General features: G+C 38.0%; 1 protein-coding gene across 1 annotated transcript; it reads right to left on the reverse strand.

Moving 5' to 3' along the window:
• Nucleotides 1-5,073: 5,073 nt before the first annotated feature.
• ALX1 (ALX homeobox 1) lies at nucleotides 5,074-24,703 on the reverse strand. The gene is made up of 4 exons (XM_074825425.1): nucleotides 24,472-24,703; nucleotides 21,880-22,184; nucleotides 18,255-18,383; nucleotides 5,074-6,369 (listed from the first exon to the last, which is right to left on the reverse strand). Exons 1-4 carry the CDS (start codon nucleotides 24,701-24,703, stop codon nucleotides 6,049-6,051), a joined length of 987 nt encoding a protein of 328 aa, XP_074681526.1. The 3' UTR covers nucleotides 5,074-6,048.
• Nucleotides 24,704-26,628: the final 1,925 nt, after the last annotated feature.

The following is a 26,628-nucleotide window of genomic DNA, read 5'->3' on the forward strand; positions in this document are numbered from 1 at the left end:
TTAAAAAAGCTTTTAACTGTATTCTTCAGTGAAACTGTTAACTAGGACCTTTATCCACATACAAGCAGTTTGTTAATCATAATCAGACTGGATTTAACAAAAAACAAAAAAAAAAAAGAGTATTGTTTTTTAACCAAAAAAGGGTTTTAACCTTCTTAGTCATCCCTCTCCGTATTAATAAATTGCTCATTCACAGAGCAATTTTGGGTGCAAATCTAATCTTTTGCAACTACTGGATTATAGCAGAAGACTTGGCCCAGCTGTAATGCTAGTGGGACTATACTAAACTGTGATTGGTATGCACATATGGATATTCTCACAGAAATACAAGGCAGGGAGGATCAGGCCTATTTCGATTATTTCTAATAATTAAAAGATGCAAAGACCATCACTGCCTCAGCTTCTGAGAGATGAAGTGGCCAGCTGTTAGGTTATGGAGGGTTGTTGTAGTTAGAACTGGAGCATGGAGAAGTACTCAGATAAACAGCATCTTGTGAGCAATCAAGTTCCACTGTAGAAGCCAGTCAGAAAATATTATTTTTGTCCTGATTGTATAACCTATAGTCTTCCAAATGATCTTTTTCATACTAACATTATTGATTTTGATTAATATTATTGCCTACACATTGATGGATTTATTAGTCTAGTCTACTGCTTATTCCTATGGGAATAATCGTTGTGAAGGTGGGCAGCATGAGCTAAGATGAAGTTTTGACCTGTTGAGTATGAGGCCTCTCAACAGCCCTTACTCTTTGAGAAGGTAATGGATTTTGAAGACTCATTTGTTTGTGAGGGGTTTTTTTTAATGTATTGAAAAATCAATGCCATCTCATGTGTGGACTGAATTTAAACAGATTTGATTAGGAACTATGTAATCTTTATATTATTTAAATAAAGCAAAAATGACTGACAGAAACAGGTCAATATCTCAAATATATCTTATGTGAGACTGTTTTGATATGTTCCTTTATTGCATGCCACAGCTGTATCAGATTTAGGAAGTTTGTGGTGCAAAGAAGAATGTCCATGCTTCAAGAATTTGGTAGACTCACTGATTCAGTGGTCACTATGATTTAATGCTCTGCCCTCATGCTACTTAAAATGTAGGGAAAGAAAACCTGAAATTCATGATTAGAGAATGTAGAGACTGGATGCTTCTGCCCAAAATTACTCTTTAATTTCCCAATAGGTTTTTATTGTCAGTGACAGTCATATGCCTACCAGCTCTGCCCTTCAAGACTCCTTAAACCCATACTGTTCTTGCAAATAGAAATAAGAGAGGTGGTTCTTATGTTCACAGGTCCTGGTGAGATTTAGGTGGGGGAATTTAGGCAAGAGAGGGAAGGAAGGGATGCCTTGGGTTTATGTTTCCTCCTTACTCCAGCACTGCGCCCTGACTCTCCTCACAGAAGATTATTCTGCCATTCCCAGCCACCGTACCCTCATACTCACTGCACACTCCTTCTGTCATACCCACAACTCACATTCAGTGTTTGCCCAGCATGCTGCTTATTTTACACAATTTAAATCTAAAATATGTTCTTTCAACTACCACAAGTTTGCATTCTAGATGTTTACTTAATAAGTTTGCTTATACCACCAATATTTCATATGATGATTCACCAGTGTACCACAACTGCTTTATGTTGCACTGGCAATACAAAATTGTTCAATTAAATTTAACAATTGTTAAATTGTTAAATAGTTAAACTAGAGATATACTTCATCTTCTTCAGGCTACTCAAAGTGATATAAAATAAATGAGTACCTAAATTTGGGTAACTCACAATGTCTTACTATCATTCTGATGCCAGCCAAACCTGAAAAAGTCTAGAGATGAGTGGGTCACTTCTTAATTGGGTGTGAAAGTGCTGGGAGAAAAAATCAGTGCTTGACACAGACAGAACTTCGCATGGAAACATTTTGACTTTTAGCAGTATAAGTGTTTTAAATGAGTTCCAACTCTGATCAGCCTGATTATCTCTGATTAATAATTAATCTAATTTAATCAATAAAATATTAATTCATCATGTCATTTTGAAAACACTGTAATATTTTATTTTTTGCAAACAAAATAATTCTACTGTGCTAAAGTATCTCAGTATTAAATGCACAGTATTGGTCATATTTGTTATGTACTTCAGGGCCTTACTATAATATTCATAGTCAAAATTAAATGCTTTTAACATATTGAACTGGATTTTTAACACTGGACAGTATAAAATATTATGACAGTAAAGAAGTGAAATGAGAAACGTAGTTCATTTCAGCTTATTCTCAGCAACAAAAGATGCCTTCATTGATATGTTCTTGTAGTACATAACACTGCTGGTTAAACTGTAGGTAGAAATCAGTTGTGTCAAACTTTTCTGACCATCTTTACATTAAGGAGACTGAGTCATTAGCTGCTAAATGCAATGTTGTCTATCACTCATGTGAGTCTATACAAATCTCTGTTCAAAAAATTGTTCAAATACAGGGGTAATATTTTCAAATTGTTGATGAATCAGTCATAGGAGAAAAAAACAGTGTTATGTCATCACAAATTCTTCACAGCAATAATTACAACAATATTTCACTTTCTCTTTTAGCAGCATAGGGATTCTTTGCCCAGAAGTTCTATAAATTTAGTTCTTAGCATTACATGATGATCACATATCTCAAACATTAGTTAAAGTCCTTGGCAGGAAGGTTATGTGAATCACCTCCTTTTGTTTTTAGTGCATTTGCCACATGTTGAAGAAGCAGCGAAAATATTAGTTGCTCATGCTAAGAATCATTAAGTGGATAAAATCAAAGCACAAGAACACAAGTCCTGTCAACTGTGGGAGTTTAGTCTAGTGGAAAATAAAATCATTTACCTTGAATAGAAACTTAGATTGTTTGTATGTACTGAAATGCCTCTTTTCTAGAATTTTCTTATAAAAAGAGAACCCTACAAATAGCCCTGTTGGCTCTAGTTGCACTATTTGTGGAATAAGGAGCTACTCATCTTGCTTAAAAAATCTGAGTTTGGCCTTAAGCCATCATGGGCCAGATTCTGCAATCCTTACCAGAGCTGAATAGTACCTTAAGCTGGGCCTGATTATGAACCGATTACTCATGTTGTGCTGAGCAGCTCTTTGCATGAATGGGGCCATTGTGAATAAACATTTACAAGTGATTCACAATTTGGCATATGTGAGTAGTCTCACTCACATCAATGCATCTACTCATGGAGTAAAGCACTACTAAATAAAAGTGGCAGAATGTGACCCTGTTGTAGTACTTGACATCTAACACGAAGATACTTTTTCATTAGCTAAATGAAATGCTGCAACCAACAGACTATCATTCATTCTTTGAGACGAGGCTGATGCAAGAGCATGACAAGTTTAATGCAGGCCTGCAACTTATCACACCTCAGGTTTAATGAAGGGTTGAATACCTGTTTGTCTAATGCATAAAATTACGCTAGCAACATGTAAGAAATAATTTCCATTGCTAAAACTGAGGATGAACAACTAATTAGAATTATATCTCTTTCACTTTATTAAAATCAGCAGGAAAATGACATATTATTTTCCCCTTTGATTTTGTAGGCCTCAAGCATCTAAAAATGTTGTAATGTTTTGAAAAGGATGTTTATTCTCCTCAATTATTCTGTCACTGCAATAAATTCCTAGGAATTGTTTAATTTTACTTGACATAAAAAGCCTTGTAAAAATGAACTTTTTTTCTGGATTTCACAAGACAATAACAGCAAATTCTGCTATCAAAATAAATAAGTAAACTGAAAGAAAGGCAACAATAAAAATGGCTTGCAGTCTGCCAGCTAAACTTTTGCTTCTTTATCCACTAATGGTGCTCTAATAAAAATTATCTGGAAATAACTTTGACATGTTCTAAATGTTATACCTTAAAAAATGATTATGTGGAAACTGAAAAAAGAAAACAACAACAAAAAAAAACATCCCACATTTTAGAGCTGGAAACAGTTTGACCTGCTAAAAATCCCTTGTATTTCCACCACTTTCATCCTTTGGCATGTGGCACAAGTGTCTATATAAAACTAGTATCTTTACCTGTACTAATAAAATTGGGTTTTTGCTTTAAATCATAAGGCTCCTTTTACTGCTGTTTAGACAAGGCATAAAAAAAGGAAAAGATAAATTCTAGCCAGAATACTCTTTCTTAGTTCCTCAGGCCAAAGCTGAAGTTAATTTTTAAAAGGAGAATAAAATTAGTAAACTACAAATTGGAGTATACATATGTGTTAAACTTTATTACTAGTAGCAAATAGGACAACCTTGCTTTCAATCAGCTGTGTAATAAACTGCTGTAAAATTCCCATTTTCAACTGATCCTCGTGATTTCAAAGTTAAGTTTGTTTACTCCACAGAAAGATTACAGAATGGACCTATCTCCTATTTTTGTTTCCAAGTTTAGCCTCCTGAGTGGGAGCAGAGACAATTTGGGGGTTTCTGTGAGATTGTTTTTGTGAGTACTGGTAGTTCAGCAGTTGCTGTGATGAAATGTGCTTCCCTGATCTTCCCTTCTTCCCCCATCCGCCCTCTGTTCCTAACTAATGGTCAGAGAGAAAAGCAAGAAGGAGCAGGGAGTGCCCAGAGAGTTGTATCCTGTTCTAATCACAGCCATGCAAGTCCTTCTTTATTTCAATTAATTTACTTTGCCTTTATGAACCTGAGAGACTGACTGTTGCTTTCAAAGAGGCTGACATTTCACTCATCTGAAGGAGCTTGGAATGTGACAGGGGAAAGGGAGGAGAAGTAAATCAAAGCAGATAGCAATTCTCCAGATGTAAAGTATTTTTCTTCTCTATTTTTTTTCCACCAGAAATGTCAGAAAGTCTGCTGACATTTTAATTCCTTTGTGATAGGCTGGGAGCTGAGAGCCAAATCCTGCTGCCACTGCAGTCGAAAAGATTTTTCCTATCAACTTTAAAGGGAGCAAACCAGTCTGAAAAAAACCCCAAAAAAACAAATAAGCAAAGTATCAACAAACTGTAACTAAAACTAAATTAAATGTACTGTTATAACATCTTGAGATCAGTTACAGACTGAAACTGGCAAGCCTTGTTGGACTTTTTTATTTTCAATTTGACCGTAGCATAACAAAAAACAGTTAGTAAGACTTGACTGGTTTGGAAGCAAGACTTTGCTGTTGTGTTTTTTTTTCTAAATCTGGATTCTGTTGAAAGTGTCACAGTACTATTCCATGCTCTCTTCTAGTCACCTGAGTTTCAAGATACATCTGCAAACTTAAAGATTTCATTTAACCACTAGTTGACTTACATAATCTGTGAGTGTCTTTGAAAACTCTATTAAACACTCTGTTCCTGCTTTTAATGATATGTTTGGCAAAAAAACCTCATTATCTTTAATAGGAATACACTCAAGCCCATAAAATAAAGGAGTACCTTTTATTCTCATTACATTAGTTTTGCATTGATATAACTCCAACGAGCTCACATGCATTTAGCAAAACAGCAAAACTGGCTCAGAGCAGCAGCACAGTGCTGAGAGAGTTAGGTCTACAGATTCCACCTACCATATGAACGATCATATATTTCCTTCTCTGCATGGTGCGCTTAGAGATTTACTTCATGGTTTTAGTGTAATAAATTTATTTTCCTTTACAGAGTTGTTCCCTTATGAAGTATTCATTTGTAAAGCATTAATTTTGTATACAAGACTCCTAAAAACCAATGGAGTAGACATATTTGCTGAATAGTTTTATTCTTTTTTGCAGGTTCTATAATCGTATTTCATCAACTGGTACAACAAAAGATATTTCTATATAAAAACCAAAACAAAGAGGGCTTGTTGAGCTTGATGCATGGTAAATCTATTTGGTTTATTCTTGGTTTATTGTTAAATATTATATTGCATTTGTTTAAGCAGACATTGTGTATATTGTGATCTCTAGCATTCCACACACAGCAGCTTATTGTTGTGTCCTTTAAATATGGGAAATAAAAATGTTTTCAGTTTGCTATGAAAAAAACCAAAACAAAACAAAAGGAAATGAAGAAAGGGTACTGCTATATTACATGGCCCAGGAAATATTGGCAGCATGCTCTTTGGCTTTCATCCGTAGAACTGCAATGCTGGAGGACCTCCTTTCAAACTCCGGCTTGGTTTCAAAAGCATGTCCATTGGTTGCCCCAGAAAGTAAAGAGTCAGTGAAAAAATTATTGAGGGGCATGTGGCTGAACTGATTCTGGTGGTTTGAAAAGCCCGCGTAGCCAGAATCTGTCCGGGGTGAGTGGGAATAAGGTGTCATGCAGGACGACGTATCTCGTGGCAGCATGCAGGAGGTAACCACAGAACCGCTAGCCGCATTCCCTGCCCACAGATTGTTCTGAATCTGGAACATATAAAATGAATAAGATTAAATTTAGATAGTTCATCTTTTGTTTTCTGCTATGTTTGGTTTGCTTTACTTAACGCATCCATTATTAATTCTCCTCTAAAACAAGCAACAAGTGCTTAAGTAGTTCTCTGCAATCATATTAGAAAATACCATGAAGACATTACATGGGTCAAAATACTGGATCATCCACTTATAAGCAAGGGTTGCTGAATCATATTCCTTGCTCTGTCATCCATTTGCTCTGTGGCTCTGTCCTGTTTACCACTGAACCTCAGGATGCTGTCAGTCCAGCCAGTCAAAGAAAAGGTGTCAGTGTCAATATCATAGCTGTTTTCACCATAAAAGCTTCTTCTCATCAGAATTCTTTCCTAGTGTAATAGTAGGGAACAGAATAAAAGGGTAAACAAAACAAACCAGGATTTCTCAAGTGACAAAGCCCAACAAATATTCACGAAATTAAATATTGAGAAGTCTTGCATAATTACTTCAAAATAAATGAATCCATAAAATACAGGCATGGATAATACATCCAAGAGTTTTTTCCTGAAGTTGTTTCAAAGATGGTTTTAAGATAAAAATTCTTTTCATGATGCTTTTATATGAAATTATACTTGAGGCCATTTCTATTTCAGCTCTCAGCCTTAACTGGATGCACTGTGCATCCCTGGAAAACGTTGCATGACAGACTAGGAGACAAACTTTGTGGTTACCAGCAATGTCTGCTGAAGATCTGGAGTAACCACGTATTCAAGCTTTGATGTGTAATGTCTTCTATACTTGGCAGTCACTTAAAGCCTCATCCTGAGTCTCAGGCCTTCTCCTATCATCTATGTATAGATGCTATTTCTGGATAGGTATTTTTCACTTATTTGTTTCTAGATGAACAGACAGAAATATTTTCAAGGCCTAGCACAAGTCAGATCCTGTCATTATCTCAGACTGCATTCTTTCATTCCTTCTCTATTCACTTTGTTTTAATCAAACTTCACACTCAGCAGCTGTTCTGTCTTTTTAAACTCTCTATATCTCTATCAGTACTATATGGATATAATTTCTGACGAACTCTGACTTCCTTGGTCATTTCTCACTTGCACTCACCATTATACAATATACAGCTTTATATTTCTTCTCCACTTTTACTTATATCTCTTTCCTGCATGCTGATTTTTTTTTAAAAAAAATATAAATATCATGATACAAGACACTTGTAGCCCTCCTTTTTTTTTTTTTTTTTTTTTTTTTTTTTTAATTTTGCTAAACTTATCTTCATCCTAAAAATCTGTTGTCTATTCAGTATATCATTGCTCTGATGCACTGGGATTGAGCCCACATGTCTTTGTTCTCTGCTATACGTTGGAGTAATTGCAGTTACTCTTTGGTTAGCACTCTAAAGTGAATTCCCACTTCAAACTTAATTTTGCCTTTGTGTTCCAAATCCATAGACAAAGGAATTTTGGCTTTAAGATATGTAGGTTATCTCTCTAGCTGAGTAATTTTTTTCTGCCAAAGTAGAGGTCAGGGGAAGTAATGAATTATGACAGACATACATACACACACAGAAAATGAAAACATGTTTCTAATGCTGAGTTGTTTTTATCCCATTGTCCTATTACTTTGCAACAACACATACCCACCAAACCACCAACAAGCTGAAGAGATAAATTATGGTTCACTGAACTCATCTAGCTGAGATCTAGTGCAGATAGCAGGGATGAGATAGACTCTTATTTTAAAAGTTAATATTTTGAAGAGTTGTATTAGCAGGGGTCATCAGGAGCTGACAAACTAATTTGGGCTCCTTGTTAATTCCAGCAGCAAGAAAAAAACAGTAAATGCTCCATTTCGGTTTCCTGCAGAAGACGGGGAAAAGTCATGGTAGCAACATGTCTCCCCAAACTCTAGGTCTGACCAACTCCTTGTTTACACAGACATGCATACATACATACACTCACATGAATGCAGCTTGCCTTTCCACACACGCACATACACACAGCTATTTGGGCACACCTCAGGCATCTGTTCCTGCATATCTTAGGTGGTCTGCTGAGAGGTAATGGAGTGAATAAGGTGCCTGGGGAAGGATATCGAGGATTTTTCCTCCTTGTTGTGGGTCTCCTGAGATATACAGGAGGAAAGAGACTCTAGTGAGAGTTTCAGAACTTTCCAGTTCCTATCCTTCCCTCCTTCCTTTAGCAGTTTTTAGAAGACTCTCAGACATCTTCCCATGGGAGACGCTCTGCAACTAGACATGATCCTCAGATGCCTTATTGCTCCTTAATTAAACCACCTGAGACAGTTTTGACTTATAATCAGAAAAACTTTTTCTGGATATTCAGAGAACAGGTGGTTTATCTGGGGATATCTTACCTGGACCAATGTGAACCATTGTCTTGTTTACGAAAGTTTGTTGCATTCAACCACACAGACCATTCCCAAAAAGAGGAGTACATCTCTTATGACTCAGGATTCAGGGATTACTGAGTGTCCTATTGCCTGGAAGGTTTCTCAAGTCCTAGTACAGATTTACAGAATATGACAAGAAGGAAACAAGGGACCCTGAAAGAGCTGGAAAGAGTGGTAGTTAAATGTATGGCAACTGGGAAGTCGTCCACTAAGACTTATAAGGCTCACTGCCTTCTCAGACTTAATGAGTTTGGAACTACATAGCATGTGATTACAGTAAAGAAGGGAGTAGTAAAGAAGCGGAAAGACTATAAGATCTAGAAAATATCTCCACTTTAATTAAAAGCCCAAGCTGCACACATTCTGTCTTAATCGTGAACTGGGAAAATCAGAAACTGAGTCATCCATACAAAAGTTGTTGTCTTTTTGTTGTTGCTGCTCAGGAACACTAGAAACTTTTAATTGTACTCTATTGTATTTCATGGTTACATTTATGTTTCTTGCAGCAGCAGTGACAGACTAAACAACTGCTGGGGTTTTCTTTCCCTTTCTTCCTACAAAAGAAGTCACCCATTTCTATTTCCACAGTGTTCCATTTCAGTTTGTTTTGCTGATACTACTCTTTACTGAATTGAAACAGAGAGCTGATACAGCTATAAAAGAATCCAGAAAAAAGATATGTATAAACACATGTACACAGAACCCCATTCTTTTTGATGGTATTTCCAGGCCAAATGGTTAGTCTCAGAACTTTCACAAGAGGATGAATTTGCCCAGGGAGAGACTAGTTCATCTATGCAGCATCTAATACAGGAGCTAATTCTGAAGGAACTCATCATCTCTAAAGCTGACTCACACACAACAAAGTCTCATTCATATGACTTACTAAGATTTCTTTCTAAGAAACACTATGCCAAACACTATGCCAAATACTGCAGTTGTCCAGGCTGCATGGATATAATTATGGGAAGAAGTTTCCCAAAAAATCTGTTTAAATAGGAACATGCATGAGTTTGCCTTTAATACACTCATGATGGGAAGACTTCAAAAGGTTCAGAGCCTCAGCCTGAAAGTGCCCAATAACCTATGTGGTCTGGAGGTATCACAAAATCACTTTTTCCTTCCATATTTCTGGCAGTTCGGTTTGCAGTAAACTAAGTTTAGTACCACCAATTTTCCTGATATTTTTATCCTAGACAAGTCTCTTTCAATTTAACTTCAGTGAGATTGCACAGGTGTAAATGAGAACAGAATTCATCTGCAAATCCTAAAACATACCAATGTCTTGTTAAAGAAATATGTTCACAAGCTAGTCATTCCTAAAACTTTCAAAGGGGTGCCCTAGGTTTCTTCCTTAGAGGAAGGAATCCAAATTAGTAAACTTAACTTCAGAAATGCCACAAAATGCTAGAAAAGTTTTACATCTTCTCTCATGAGACAGTTATGCTTTTCAAAAGAATGTTTCAACCGTATCAATTTTCTATTAATTTTTGTTGGTTGAGTGACTTCACTCTTGATAACAGATTTTCATTTCTTAGCAAGGATTTACAACATGAATATCTTGTAGTGAAATTTAGGTGCAGAAGGTATTTCTGTATTAAAAATAAATACAGTAATGTTTTACAATAAGTCAGAATTATCAGACCTTATTCTGGTATGTTGGAAGGAAAAGGGACATTATGTACATGAATTTAAAGAAAATATTTTTCCTCTTAAACTCTTGTGTGATCCATGAACTATATAAAAGGCAATTCAGTGACTGTGAATGAGGCTATACATACAGCACATCTCTGGTTTCTGTTAACATCACAAACAACTTGAGCTTTGCTCTTGTGGTTACCATGAAATTACCAGAGCCCTTCAATATATTTACCTACTGTATATTTTATACACACACACGCACACAGCCTTCCTGATAGAAGAAAAAAGTAGGATTTCATAGCTGTGACAAGAACATAACTGGAGAGTTATGGTTGATAACATGGTTATGATATCATTTCCTAAGCCTATAACCTTCTGTTTAACACTGAGGAAGAAAATTAGCTGAGTTAATTGGTCATCCCACTTGGTGTCATTGCTTTATTTCTGTCAAAATTTCAAGCTCCTAAAGACTCAACCTTCTTACACAGCACCTGAAGAAATTACGTAAACTCAAATCTCCAAATTTTCTGAGAGTTCTGCTATCACTTACCCATCTTTAGTTCTCCCATCAACAAATGTCCTGACTCATGCTAGTTGAGTCACCTGCTTATCCAGACTGGAGTCTGTTTCCAACAGACACACATATAAGCGCACACAGCTTCTATTTGAGTGGACATGTTTTTTAGTGCTTCCCATGGGAAACAAAATATTAATCTCTTTTAAGATCTCTAAATATGAAGTAATATTATTGTTGCTGTTGTTATTGTATTACATAATATGTTATATGTTATTATAATTACTCAAGTAATTAGAAACTGCACATTGACTCTGTTTTCAGGATGTTCTTGGGCTTTGCAAGGGAGACAACAGTGGCACTAACTGAACAGTTAAGAATTTACTTAATTATAGAAAACATGAGTGTCAAAGAGACCGATTTGCTAAATCTTTGTCACTCCTCTCTTTGTGTGAAGCAACAAGCCTTATGCTGCCAGAAAACATGAAACCTGTGCTTGCATAGGGAGTTACTTTAGACAGATGAAATGATAGTTTACAACTCATGATCTGTCGGCTGTTCCTAGTCCATCAGCACAAATAATTTGGTCTGTCACTTGCCACAGTATGTTTTTTTTTTTCTGGGGGCCTCTTAAGAACATGCAAAGTATGGGCAGAGATTTGCCTGTACTTTTCGAGTTTGCGGATTCATAGATACTCAGAATAATTTAAACTGAAAAGGACCTCTGGGATTATTGTTTCAAACCCTTGCTCACAGCTAACTTTGAATTTATATCAGGTTACTCAAGCCCTATCCAGCCACGTTTTAAGTAGCTCCAGGTACAGAGATTCAATAGCTTCTATGAGGAACTTGTTCCAAGACTTTACCACTCTCATTGTATTTTTTTCTTTATCTCTAGACAGAATACTTCTTGATGTAATTTGTGATCATTTTATAGGAGCTGTTGGACCTAAAGAACATGTGAAGATCTTCTGTACTGTATTGAGTTCACTTACATATGAGAGATGCTGTAGCACACCATTTTCAGATATGTCCATAAAATGCAAGTTGGCCCTGGTAGTGAGAGACTTAATGCTGCAGCTCTAAAACATGTGATAGACTCATTCAGTCCACATTTAGGCCTTACATTTGGTGACCAAAATAAAAATCTGTTCCTTTGATTCTATGTTTAACAAGTTTGCTAAGGTGTAAATTAATGCAGGATTTGAAAAGTCATCAAGCTTTCATTCTTGTACAGGATGTTCTGTAGATAAACTGTAACTACTTCCTACTGCAATCTCAGGGCCAGTTACAATAAGAATTAATTGTATTTCACATCTATGATACAGTTAAAGACAAAATTTCATACTTTGAAAATACTACTAAATGGAGGTTCCATCTCAGAAAAAATGGATTTGCCTTATAATTAAGCCCCAGCTAAAGTTACTCACACACTTAAAGAAATACGTTTCACAAAAAAAAAAAAAATAAGAAAGCAACAAACCAAATGTTGAGACTGTGAGGATGACCACATACAGTGATGATTTAGAACCAGGAAAAAATAAAAGCACAGTGCACAAACTATTTTGTGTGGAACAGGCACCACCCAAAATATTAAAAGTGTTACTCTTGTTGGAAGATCAGCCACAGCAGTACAAGTCAGCACATATGCAGCAACTAACATACCATCCAGGTGGTGGCCTAGCCTGAGCTCCATGCCGTCACAGCTAGACAGCTTGAATATATGATAAAACTTCTTTGAAGCTAGCTCAGATATGTCTACCACATCTACTCCTACTTAATCAGTGTACCCATAACCTTAATGAACTATTGTGATTAACTGTCATTTATATGTCTACTACAGTTAAAAGAATTTTGAAGTCATATAACATGTGGTGTCTAATATATGCCATATGAAAGATTTAATTGGAGCATGTAACTTAGATTATTGCTAATGAGAATTATCCATATGTACTAAGGCTAGAGCAGAAGTGTAATGATGATCCAAGGACTTAGTACATAACACATGTATACAGATACCACTTCTACACTCTTTGATTGCCAAAACAAATCATGTGATGCCATACTGTTCAACATATTTAATTTGATTTATCAGTCTGGTGGATGTAATGTAAACTTCAGCCTCTTCCTTCTATTTTTGAGATTTCAACATTCTTCCTTCTTTATACACCTTCTGTATCACTCCAGTTCCCACACCTTTAACATGCTTTTGTCTCCGTGGGATTCCCACCTTCATTAGGCTGGGCTTTTTCCAAAAAAAAAAAAAAATTTAAATTCAATCCTATCCAACTCTTGCCTGCATTTTCAAGTAAATAAGAGAAGCAAACAATACATCTCACATGCGATAGTAAGAGGGAAACTATAACGGTGTAACAGGATAAATCCTTTCAGAAGAACTTAGAACAATGACAACAAATGAACTAGACCCAAAGAACAAGCAAGAAGAAAAGATGCAAAGTATGTAAAGAGTTTACGTAGGGAAAAAATGTTGCCTCTTATATCTACTTTTCAAGGATACAGTTTAATGTTTATTTATATACTGATGCACTGATAACATCTTTATAAATTTAACTCATACAGAGAAATCTGGAGGTTTGTATGATACTCGTGTAGGCTTTTGATCAAATTTCACTCTTGTGTGTAAATAAGGAGGAGATAAAAATGAAATTTTGTCCCAGGCTTTTTGGTCCTTTGCTACTTCTCACACTTAAACATTAAATCTGACAAGGTCAAGTACCCTTTGTAGCATTAGCATTCTCACTCGGCATAGGACAGCAAAAGTAGTCTAGGAAAGACCAATAAGGTAAGAGAAGACCAAGGCTAAGCAACCTTTTCATTTTTCCTCTCCCAACACATAATATATATATCCATCTAAGATAACTATTCATGTCTGCAGCTGAACCAGGCAGCAGGGAAAAAAAATACATTTCTAGAGATCATCTTACCTATTTTATACTTTATACTTTAGGAAAACTTATTTGAACATATTTTTGGGGGGAACCCATCTCTGTCATAAAAGTCCTTTTGGTTAAGTTTCCTAAACACAAATGTCTAATATTTATCTGACCACCAGCTGTCTCCCCTGAAGGGTGCATCTTTCTTGTAAGTCCTGTTCATCAGCACTGTAACCATGTCTCAGATATCTCAAGACATCTTTAACAATGCTAGACACTGTATTTTGGTGACCAAATCAAGTACGACTTGTTTACTAACATTTACTCAGATGAATTGAAGTAAACATCTCCATAAAGTGAATTTGCAGTCATTTCCCCACTGATGTTATGCTACCTCTTAGCTTTTGTACCATCAGCAGAATATAGCTAGTTAATGAGGCTCAAAGTATCTGGGATAAGAGTTTTAACCAGTGAATTGTTTTCTGAGTGCACTTAAGATGACTTAGACCACAATGTGTTGCATCTGTAAGAGAAACTTGAAGCTTAAATAGTGAAACTAGTGAACCTGCAACCTTTTACTAAAATGAATTAAAAACACTGTATATAATATTTTCCTAGAAAAATCTGATTTTCAGCATAATTTTCTCAAAAGTTAAATATTTCATCTGAGGGAAAACAACAACACTGTAGTATTTTTAATGTTAAAGGCTAGAAAAAACATGTGAATAACAGATGATTGTCCTGGAATATTGTACTATCTGTCCTCTGCGATCCAGATCTTGCCAGTACAATTAAAGAAAGATGTATGTGTGCAGAATTTGGACAGTTTAGGAGATACTGAACTTCTTGGCAGCCAGCTGAGTAATTATTTTGTACAATAAGGAACACCTGAAGCCAACATACTGGAAAAATAATTAAGGTTAGACTGAATTAGAAAAGCGAAAAATTATGATCTAAGAAAAAAGCAAAACAAACCAAAATTGTTTATTATTATTTTGAAAATAAAGATGTGTAATTTAATAACAAAATTAGACTGTATTATAGAAATGCGGGTTGGACCAGACCACCTCCAGAGATCTCTTCCAACCTCAACCATTCTCTGATTCAGAGCCAACCTTCTATGTGAAATAAGTAGAAAAGATCATTTCCTCACAGGAAAACCTTCCAGGTTTATATAGTCACACAATGCATAGCAACATCATGTTCTTAATTTGTACTTGATGAAGATAATTGGTGAAGAGACTAAGCAGAGGTCTCCACACCCTCTGTTGACTGCAAAAGAGACTGATGTTTCTGCTGGAATGTAAGTGGGATGTCTGTTTTGTGAACATATCCATGGTTGGGTTCAAAACAGAAATCTTCAGACTGCAAATTCATATAATTCACACCAGAAATTCACATTTCTTCCGGTTCCTTCTGCCACACAGCAGTACATATCTCAGTTTGATTTCATCATTTTTCAACATTCATCTTATGTTTTTTGCCAGCATCAGAGAGTCTGTTTTCCTCCATGTTAATAAAGGCTTCATAAATAAGCTCTAGTGATCTGTGTTCCACAGTCCCCAAGAAAAACTAGTTACCCAATAGTATGGCAAAGCTTGTCTAATATTTACTGATGTCAGTGTCACAGTAAGAGTGCTTGTACACATGGAAAAAAAAAAAAAAAAAAAAAAAAGGAGAGTAAAAAAGGAAAAGGAAAAAAAAAGGATACTTGATTTATTTTCTTGCATTAACTACACTGAAAATCTATAACACTAAAACCAAACATGCAGATAACAATTTTAAATATCTCGTTCTGCCTGAACTGTGGGATAAATTAATGAGTTTATAGCAAGTCATGTACTTTATTTTCCATAAGTGGGGCATTTATAAATGGACACCTAGTTCAAAAGATTTGAATGTAGTGATGTTAGTGGTCATTGTTTTTTAATATAGATTTTCATTGTCTCAAGCATTCTTACTGGAAATGTTATGTATATGATATAGACATGGTTTTACTGAAGGTAAGGATTTAAGACCTTGAAACTATGAAGAATTACCACCAGCTTAGCAAGAACGTGAACGTACATTGACTGTTCTGTGATAATTGCCTGGATACCTATACATATTCCAGCATACAGCAAGGTACTCACTTTCTTCACTGTGGAGTAAGATACCTTGTTTTTATTATGTAGCCAAACTATGCATGCAAACACACAACTGAAATAGCCAATATAAAGTGGACTCACACCTTCATTTAGCTCTTTGTTCCTGTTCATGGAGTACAGTACACTACAATGCAATTTTCTCATGGAGGTGACCAGACTCAATTACATGTTTGTGCCTGTCTGTTTACCTGCACTGTGTTAGTCTGTGGTTGTAGGTGAGTACTACATATTTATGTTTATGAATGAGTATACATTTTATGTTTCTACACATTTTAGAGTTGCTTTATTTAAGATTATGGTACTGACATTTCCATTTCAATCTCTTGTTTTTAAGAACTTATAAATTAATCATAGAAAGTTTTGCCAGACTGAAACTTAGTTTTATCATCAGCCTTAGAAAGATGTTTTTTAACAAATTCATAAAGAGAAATGGAGTGAATTCACTCATGTTTTTAACAACCTGAAAGTATAGAATAGATATTTCACTGTGTTTAGATTGTTATGGATGTTATTCTCATATAATTCAGGTGTTTCTTTTTTAAGAACTTTAATTTTAGGACAACAATCTTAAGTGCTTATCAATGACTTGCATTATTCCATTCTCTTTGACTAATGGAAGTTCTGTCAGTTGGGAAAATTTGTAGATGCAGTCCTACTAAAAATAAAATACGAGCTTGGGGACACAAAATTTAATCTAGAGAACTTAGTCAGAGATAGAAAGCCCAAAGCTTAAGTATTATTCCTTGTATCATCTGTTGTGATGCCATAGATGTCAGAAAGGCCTTCAGAAGATACTTGAACACCTTAAGTGAGATCTGTGAGTGACCATGCATCTATGTCTTTGTGACTCTGCCTAGGAGCCTTTACGGTCTTTTTGCATACTTCCACCCAGCTTGATCTCAAACAAGTATTGTGTCCTCCTACATAAACACAGAGTGTATCATGCAGTGTTTTCTGATGTAATTTGGGCTAGTGCACTATTACATTATAAAATTAAAATAGGCAGACTTATAAGTGCCACCAGATCTGAAATGGTTGTGTCCATGTTCTGAGTTGCCAGAACACAAAGCAGCTCTGGCCCAAGCACCAAACCTAATAACATGCAACCTCCTCAGAGGTAAAGCACTTCAAGCTGGGTAGATGACACATGAGCCCAAGGCGTCTGGTTCAAAGCTAGTCACATTCAGTCTGTGTAGAGTGTGACCAAAGCAAGCCCACATAGAATATGAGTATATTCTTAAGGGTCCCAGAGATACACTCGCCTAATGAACTAGAAGAGCACCAGGACACCAACAGTGGAAGGACTCTACCACAGAGACCCATACAATATTTTTGCTTTGTATGGTGCTTTTTTTTTTTTTAAATTATGTGGTAAAAGCAATGGGAAGCTAGAGACATGAAAAACAATGGCTTCAGAATAAAAGTATTCAATGTACTAAAACAAGCAAGCAGAAAAACAATAGCAGAGAGTGAGGCAAGGCAGTAAACCAAAGGACTGGAGAACAGAGACAGAAGATTATGATCTTATTACACAGTATACCTTACTATATACTAACAGAGCACTGAAAAAGAAAAAAATAAATTAAACTAACTAATACGGTCTGAGAGAGCTTTCTTGTCTCTCTGCCTCCCTCTCCCAGTCATATACATTCAATTCTGATTTTACATGACCATAATATGGTTTCATGCTAGTAGAAGACTTGATGTATTCAATGGTCTATTGAGGTCCATAAAGAAATGGTGCGTGTTTAATACATCAGAAGGAAGCTGTCTAAGAGATCACATAGTTTATGCCTCATCTTACCAAAGCATACAAGACCAGAGTTGTTAAGATAGTTGTGCCTGTAAATATAAGTATCCCAGAAGAGAAATCCTGACTTTACTGCAGTCAGAATTACATCATTCTTGTCAATCTCAATGGGTCTAGACTTCATCCAGAATTTGTGTATGGACCTAAAAGTGATGCAAATCACCACATAATTTTATGTGCAGAAAAGACTTAGCTGCACAACCATGTTGCCAGGCATTCTCAGTATATAACTTACGCAAAACTCTGCAGCTCCTAAGATTGTTGTTTAAGAAATACTTGTATTTTAAGAGTTAATTATTCATATTAGATGTCGGAACTGTTGTTCACAGTGGCAGGTCCTGTTGACATGTCTAAAGAACACAAAAAGCTAAACACAAGAAAGTCGTCATGCATCTTCTGTGCACATGTGTGGCTAAGGATGGAAGAGAAGGTAAATGCAGAATCAAAATACTACTTGGTCTTTACCATACCTGAGGATAGCTGTCAGTCCTTGGAAGAACAGATATATCATAGGTGGCTGCAAAATGGCTCTTAGCTTGCTGGATCTGGCCATAGCGTTCTCTTTTCCTCCATTTTGCTCTTCGATTCTGGAACCAAACCTATAGTGTATGAGGAAACAATCATCAAGGTAAACTCAATTACATACTGTGCAGAGTTTTAGGAAAAGCCAAGAGATTTTGGACAGTAGCTTTGAAAATTTCTGTTTATCTAAGAAAGGGAAGTTCTCTGCCTGAGGATGAATTTCTTGCAGTTTCAGTCTTCTCAGTGTCAAACCCACTTGTTATTTCTGGCTGTTTTAAAAGTATGCATTATTTCCTTTCTAGTGTCTCAAAAAAAAAAAAAAAAAAAAAGGCAGAGGAAACATCAGTCTGTAGGCAGTGCTAATTTTGACACATTTCTGTTCCGTAGAGGAAAATCACCAAGTAGCAGCAAATCAAATTGTAAAGAAACTTTCTCTTAATTTCACATGCCCACATGATCTGCCTCCTAGAGGTACACATAACCTTTATCAAGTGTAGTAATGAAAAGGCAGGAAAAGCTGGCACCAGGACAGTAGTCTGCACTGCAGAAAAAGTTTCTATAAGGAAGGCTAACAGGGCAAGAAGATGATAAAAAATCATGAGATCACAGAGTGTTTTAAAATATTATGACTTTTTTTCACATTTGTGTTAGGTGATATCTGTTTCTGATAATGGAAAACTAAAGAATGGTGCTTTACATTTAGACTATGAAACAATTTAGACCTGAAAAAATGCCTTTTTGTCAACTAAAAGCTATTTTCTTTATGCTTAAATAACCTTTGGACTGTTCTGTAACATTCTGAGTGTCAACTGTTATCTCAAAACATATTATATGCACATTTCTTGCTGACTGATATCTGTTATTGTCCTGTAGTCTTCAAAAAGTTTTTTTTTCTTTCAAACAGCTAAGATTTACCCAGATGAATTAAAGGGATTGCTAAGAAAAGTAACTGTTCCTTTATAAAAGTAATACTATCCAACCAAGTCTTTATTGTTCAGTTATGAGCAAATTCATTCTGACTCTTTTTAAAGAAGTCATGTTACTAACAGAACCATTACTTTTTAATGGGAACAATGTCATTAGTTAGTCTTCCTGCCAAATGGATCGTGAATCCATTTGGATAGATACATACATTAACAGATTTTTTTTTTTTTTTTGGTATAGACACTGCCTGTGAATCCCATTTTGAGGGAGATTTTCTGATCTCTGGTGGTGGGATATTTAAAATAACACTGCTTGTTTCATAATTAAGTTTTTGCCTTGATCTTTGGAGAACTCAACTGTCTTTTGATGCTGCTTAAGCAACCAGGGCATAATTTTACTCATTTTAATTCCCAAGGATTTATTGCAAATTTTGTATGTGCAATCTTTTAAAATGTACTTAACAATCAAAGCAAGGCCTGTGCATGTAACTGCTGAGTATATATTGTTTGAGGAAAAAAAATTGTCCTGTCTCCACAGGAGGCATCAAGAACACGCTAAGGGAATTTAGTATGAAGCCCTTTCATTGAAAAAAGACCTTGACAATCTCCTTAAAATGGGTGCCAATTACTTCACTGACTTGCAGCAGGAAAGAGAACAACTTAGATAAATTAGGTTCAGGTTGGCTCTCTCTGCATGTATGCGGGACAAATATTAAATTGGATGTTGATGAAATGGCGGTGAAGGGAAATGGGTAAGGTATCCAGCTGATCACTCTGCTAAACTAAATCAAACAATTTGCTTGAATTTATAGTAACTAAATGAGAAAAAAAGTACACATTTTTTTTCTTTGACAATCCCCCAAAATGTTTCTGTTTACATCACTTTACTAGAAACTGACTCTTGGCAGAGATAAAGTAACCATTTGCCTCCACAAAGCAATGTAAAAATCTGCTGCTTGTTATCCTTGAATTGCCAGATGCTTGCCTCTAATGATGTAAGGCCTTTTAAATTGCTTAATCTTGTGATGGAATACTGTTGCTACTCTGGATAAAAATGATCACCATTTCCTTTCATATTTAACATATGCAAAATGCAAAGATCAGTTATCTTTTAAGAAAGGGGAGAATGTGTCTAAATAAAATAACTATACATATTCTGTGAAAGTCTGGTGCAGACATATGTATTTTTACATTTACGGTCTTATTTTTAATACTCTTACCATATGAAGCTTCTAAAACAGAAAATAATGTGATAAAAATTTGGTTGACACATTTTAGCCCAATTGTTCCCTCCCTGTTCTGACTATTAATTTATTCTTGAAATAGTTATGATTATTCCAGAATTATGCAATTGTCAGAACAGTGTTTTAACATTATGCAATCTTCTTTTTAAGTCAAGACTAAATCCTAATGAATGGAAGTCATATTTGGAAAACTGTACCAAATTCAGGCGGAGAGGGATTGCACAGGGCCTGAAGAGTTAAAAGCCACTGAACTAAATTCCATCAGCATCACTGATATCATGTCCATGTAACTGACACACGAGTTTGGACTCTATTTTCCAATGACAGCAGTGAATATGCTGTCGGGTTGAATAGACATGAGGAGAACACTTCTTTATAAAATTAATTAGCTGAGTTCATTTCTGAAAGTGATCCTGGTTTAATTTCAGTCGTATGCATGTGCACTGACGTCTATTTCTTTATATGCATGTGTGAGTATGTGTTTAATTACAAGTTGTGAAGTTGTTATCATATTCAAGTCACTAAATTAATAAAATTAATCCCAGTCTGCAAGAATCAACAGGACTGCTATTCCCTAAATTGAAATTATGAGTATCACCAGAGTGGAGAAGATCTCTAAAAACAGGATAAACTCACAAAATGCAGCTCACACTCTTTTCTAAGGGAAGATCTCTAAGTGGGGGAAGGGCTGCATTTCCTGGATATTTAGCTTCTTTTCTCACCGTTACACATCTAAAGCCATAAATACTGTTGAGATTACTATATGAGTATATACTGAATGAATCAGTTATGCAAGTTTAAAAACCAACAAATCTACTTCCTAATTTTGTGATTTTTAAACTCATTCCATACAACAAAGGTTAAAGGATTGCATCCTTGCTCTACACAGACACAAACACACACACACACACATATATATTTATACGCATTCATGTATATGCAGTTTCACTGTATACTCTTTGGATGGAAACAAGGAATTTGATTACTTTTTAGATTGTACTTTTCATGCTGTAACTCACAAAATTCTCTGCACCCGAGTTCTGCATTGTCATCACTCTGAACTACATGCAACACATCTTTTTAATGGGATCTTTACATGTAACACTTTCTGTATTTGCTGCCTGGAGTTCTGAGAGTAAAACAGGACTACCAGAGATCAAGACTACTTTACTATTGATGCTGTTTTCTCATCCTTTAAACAAGTTTCTAGAATAACAACACAAGCTATTTAAAAAAATAACAAGTTACTTTAGTACTGCAGCATAACAGCTCATATCCATAAAGAAATAAAGCAAAACGAGCTATTTACTTTAGCTTTATGGGCTTTTGTACAATCCCCAAGAGCGTCATTTACCAGTTCCTACAATGCACAACTTGTCATGGAAATGCAGAAGTTTGGTTCCTACCTGGACTCTGGCCTCAGTGAGCTCTGTTCTCAGAGCTAGCTGTTCCCTTACATAGACATCAGGGTAGTGAGTTTTCTGAAATACTTTCTCCAGTTCCTCCAGCTGCAAACTGGTGAAAGTTGTTCTGTGCCTCCTCTTCTTACTGCTGGAGACATTACTGTCACACTTATCACCGAGTTCATCCAGTTCCCCCTTCTCCTGCATCCCTTTCACTGGAGACATCCTGAGATTGTTGCAATTGTCCATGGGCCTGCTCAGCTCTGCGTGAAGAGGCTGTCCTTCCACTTTAGTAATCCCATAGTTCACTGTACACAAGGTGGGGGAGGGAAATAACGGGTTAAAGGAGGGGGCTTTCGATTCAAGAGTTCACACAAAACAGTTTCACAAGGAACCAGATTCTATGTGGCTGCATATTTCTATACAAGATCGTGGAATCTGTAATATTCATCACAGACAGTAAAAGCACTAAATCACTTTGAATTTTGACTGAGAATTATATCTGAAAATATCGTCTAAAATCTTTCAGTGTAAGGAGACTGTATGAGAGTACTTGAGTATTTTTACTCTGCTACTACAGTAGCTAATAATCCATGAAATCAGCTTCGACTAGAGTTGCACAGATAAGGAATCTTAGACCAAAACAGATTTTCGTATAAGATAAGTGGCATAAAGCTATTGACAACTGTGCCTTTAAACTTGGAAGCAGATGTAAAAAATCTATTTCTATGAAAATACGAAATAACTGTGAAGTAAACTAAATAGCTGTAAACTGACGAATCAAGAAGCAAATGAAACCGAAAATTAAATTCAGTTTACAAACTCAATAGATTCCATATACCTTCTCTTGGATTTGAAAAGTGGAATTGTTTCTAATTAAGTTTGTTATGGTTACAAAATACAGAGAGTTTCTGCAAAATGTAACTTATTAAAAGAGATCGTTTCATACACTTTGTATAAGGATTGCAGAAACTATTTGTCTTTAGGTAAAATCTGAGTGGTAGAGATAAGAAATATTTCTCTGTAGCTTGTTAATAAGAAATGAAAATATCTCGTATTTTTCCTATTTTTATATATCTCACATCACTGAAAAAGTCATGCAATATGTTACAGTATTCGAAAAGGCTTCCCCCCACCCCCACCCCCCCTCAGAAACAGGCGAAAAAGGTTTAAAATTCTATTGAAGTTAAAATCTACAAAGATGGCATGTAACATAAGAACCTTATTTGGGGATTTTCTCACATTCTCAGTAATTTCTTTTCTTTCAGTCCGAGTTGATTTTAACCAAACACAATTTTTAGATACTTACCGTCAACACATACATAGATAGGAAATGCCCCAAAGCCCCCAAGGCACACATTAAATGAGCTAATTAAGAAAAACTGCGATGTATAAATCAATTTTGTGTAGTTGTTTTTTTTTTTGTTTGTTTGTTTTTTAAGTTGCCCTGGCAGAAATCTGTCATTATTTCTTACAAACTGTTTCACAACGAAAAAGATGTTCTCGGAAAAATACTTCAATGCCTACACGAATTCAGAAAATGTAAGATAGTGTTAGTCTCATTACTGCAGCTGATCTTAACCAGATTTCCCGATTCTGCTAGGAAAATACTTTTAAAATTATTTTTTCTATACGTGATTTACATCATGTTGGAATAATGGGGAAAACTTTTAACGTTTCAAAGATAAAACATTCCGCATTCTCCTTGCGGATCAGCTAGGAAAAAACATAATATCTAACACTGATGCTTGAATTATTTGGGTCGTTTTCGGTCCGCATGAAGAATCACCGTTACGCATTCTTCAGTAACGCAGCAAAACCACCCACCGCTGCCCTCGCAGAGCGTTGTCTGAAAGCACCGAGCGTGACCAAGCGCCCTCCCGTTCCCACCCTGCGCGGCACCTCGCCGGCCGAGAGCCGGCCGTGCCCGCCGCGCCGCGGGCCCCGGCCCCGGCTCCGGCGCTGTCTCTCCCGGGCGGTTCGCCGCCCGGAATCGCCGCTGCCCGCCGCGGGCGGGGGGACGCCGCACGCCGGCCCCAGGCCTCGGCGCCACGGGGGGCGGCCGGCGACGGGGCCGGGGGGCGGCCGAGCCCTCCCGCACCCGCCGGGGCCCGCCGGCCGCCGCCGCTCCGCCGCGGCCGCCCCGCCGCGGCCCTTCCCCGCTCGTTTCCCCCCCCCCCCCCCGCCGGCCTGCCGGTCCCCGGGTCGGGCGGGCCGTGCCTGCGTGCTCGGTGCTGTGCTCCCCGCGCCCCGGCGCTCCCGTGGCGGCGGCGGCGGCGGGGGCGAGGCGGGGGAGCCGGCCCGGGGTCGGCGGGGAGGGCGGCAGCCGGAGGGGCAGCGCTAGAAGGGTAAGGGCGCTTCGAAGTAAGCGCTCATCTTTTCCCGGTATTATCGTTGTTGTGGTGGTTGTTGCTGTTGTTGCTCTATTATTATTATCATTATCATTATAACTACCTGACAACCCCTCTCATGCCACCACCCAAAAGATGCTCAGCTGCCTTCGGTGTCCCCGGACAGAAGCAGCCCTGGCTCCCCTCTACCTTTCCAGGGAGGGCAAAGCACAGGAGCGAGAATAGCCCTGGGATGGCGACTCACCGTTGTTGTCCTGGCAGGGTGATGTCCTCTCCAACCTCACATGATGCTCAGCCCTTTGCAGAGGGTTGAAGGCCTGCACGCATTTGCTGCCTGACGTTTTGCTATAAAAGGACTCATTGTCCAAAGTTTCCATAACGTGCTCCAAAGTGCCTCCTGCTCCCATGTAAAAGTCACTGTTCTTGCTCGGCTGGCTCTTCAGGGCAAACTTCTCGCTCAGAAAATCCATAATCATCTAAGGTTGCTTGAGAGCCTCTTCCCTAGACAGATGCTGGACTGTGAGCAGTGGAGGGAGGGAGAGTGGGTGAGTGGATGGGAGGGAAGCAAGGAGGGAGGGAAAGACGTTCAGAGCTCAGGGAGCTGTTTTGCCTCTGAGCCTTTGATTTGTCTTGTCTTGAAAGGGGGAACCCGAAGTTGCTCTTATATCTTGAAGCTCAGCAGGGCTCCTTATGCAACCTCCCATTTCTAATGAATATGAAAATAGGCAAGCAGTGTAACTCCACCCCAGGTCCCCCAAGACCTAATCCCAACACAGGAGGGAGTTCCAGGCCCATTTTCAACAGAGAGATGCGTTTCAGACAGACACACATAGGCGTGTGAGGAGGGTGAGGGGAGACAGGGGGAGAGGGAGGACACATGAAAAGGACATTTGCCCTCTGCAACCTATTCGCATTTCTCCAGGGATCCTGGAAAGAGAATAAACCCTGACTTCCCTCCCTCTCCCCCCAGCTCCCCGAGGGGTTTAGAGCAAGGTAATTTCAGGGGCACATACCCTCAAGTAAAGGATATTCTTTAATAAATCTGACTGATACCTCAGTAGCTGCAGTCCTGTTCTCTGAAGCTGTAAAATTAAGAACTGGTGTTCCTTCTTTATTAAACACTCAGAAGTTTGGTCCTAAAGTTAAAGAGAGAAAGAAATATTATAGGCAGGTTTTGGGGTTTTTTTTTTTTTGGTTTTTTTTTTTTTTTTGTGTGTAGAGGAAATGGAAAATAGAGGAACTTCTAAAACTAGAAATCTCTCACATCAGAAACTGGCCTGAAAGAGAATTTGACTGCTATCAAAGAGATCCAGTCTGCCTCTGTGCGTGTGTGTGTGTGTGTGTGTGTGTGTGTGTGTGCAAAGCTCTTGAAACGGGTCCTTTATTTTAAATCTCCTGAAATATTATCACTACCGACTTGAAAAAAAATACAGTTTCTAAATGAAAGTATTAAAACAGAGTCTTGGGTAATAAAAAGAAAGAGAAAAGAGCCATATATGTACACATTCCTATGGATATTGAAAAAGCGGGTGGTTTTCACCCAAAGTGTGAGCTTTGAAGTGTTGAATTCCTTGGTCCTTTTGCGCATAGACAGGATTTAAAACACAGGCAAAAGAGAGAGAGGGAACTATTTAGAAAAGGCCCAAATTATGGAAAAGAGCTGCTTCCTGCTTCTCGGTAAAAGGAGTACTCGTTGGAGTAAAGTAAGACCAAGTCTGCCACCACTTCAGATCAGTATTTCAGCATCGTGGGCCCGAGCTTGTCTGTTCTATTAAGGCTATCAGTGGGCCCTTCCCCCATGCTGGGGGAGAATAAGGGGAGCTTTAATGAGCGGTTGAAGTAGAGGTGCAGTAAGGGCCAGCCGGGACTGCTAAGTGTCTTAGAGACCTTTCCTGTGAACCCAGCCAAAGGTGAGAAGGCCAGTTCAGGTCCAGAGTCTTTCCCGGCGAGCAGCTCCCCTCCTTCTTCAGCTGGTCTCTAGTTTGACATTTTCCGGGAGAAAGGGGTGGCTGAGTGAGGGATGTTTCAACCACAGTCGGGCACGCACACGCACAACCTGCCCTTCCTTCCCTGCTGTCCCGCAGGGCCGGGCTGTCACCTCGCATCTCTGTCCCGTTTCCCAGCCCGTTTACCTGCCTTTGCCACCGGCCTGCGGCTGCGGGAGGCGCGGAGCCCGGGCAGGCTGCCCCTGCCGCCCCGCCGCACCCCCCGGGGCTGCTCGGCCCCGCCGCGGAGCAGCGCAGAGGCGGCGCTGGGGGGCTTGGGGTGTTTCGTGGGACGGGGGAGCTGCTTTGCCCGCCCGTGGGGAGGGAGAGGTGGAAGCGGTTCCTGTAAACTCCCGGGAGGAAAGAAGGGAAGGGGAAGGGGAAGGGGAAGGGGAAGGGGAAGGGGAAGGGGAAGG

The sequence above is a fragment of the Strix aluco genome, chromosome 5 (assembly GCF_031877795.1).
Source record: "Strix aluco isolate bStrAlu1 chromosome 5, bStrAlu1.hap1, whole genome shotgun sequence".
Taxonomy (NCBI): domain Eukaryota; kingdom Metazoa; phylum Chordata; class Aves; order Strigiformes; family Strigidae; genus Strix; species Strix aluco.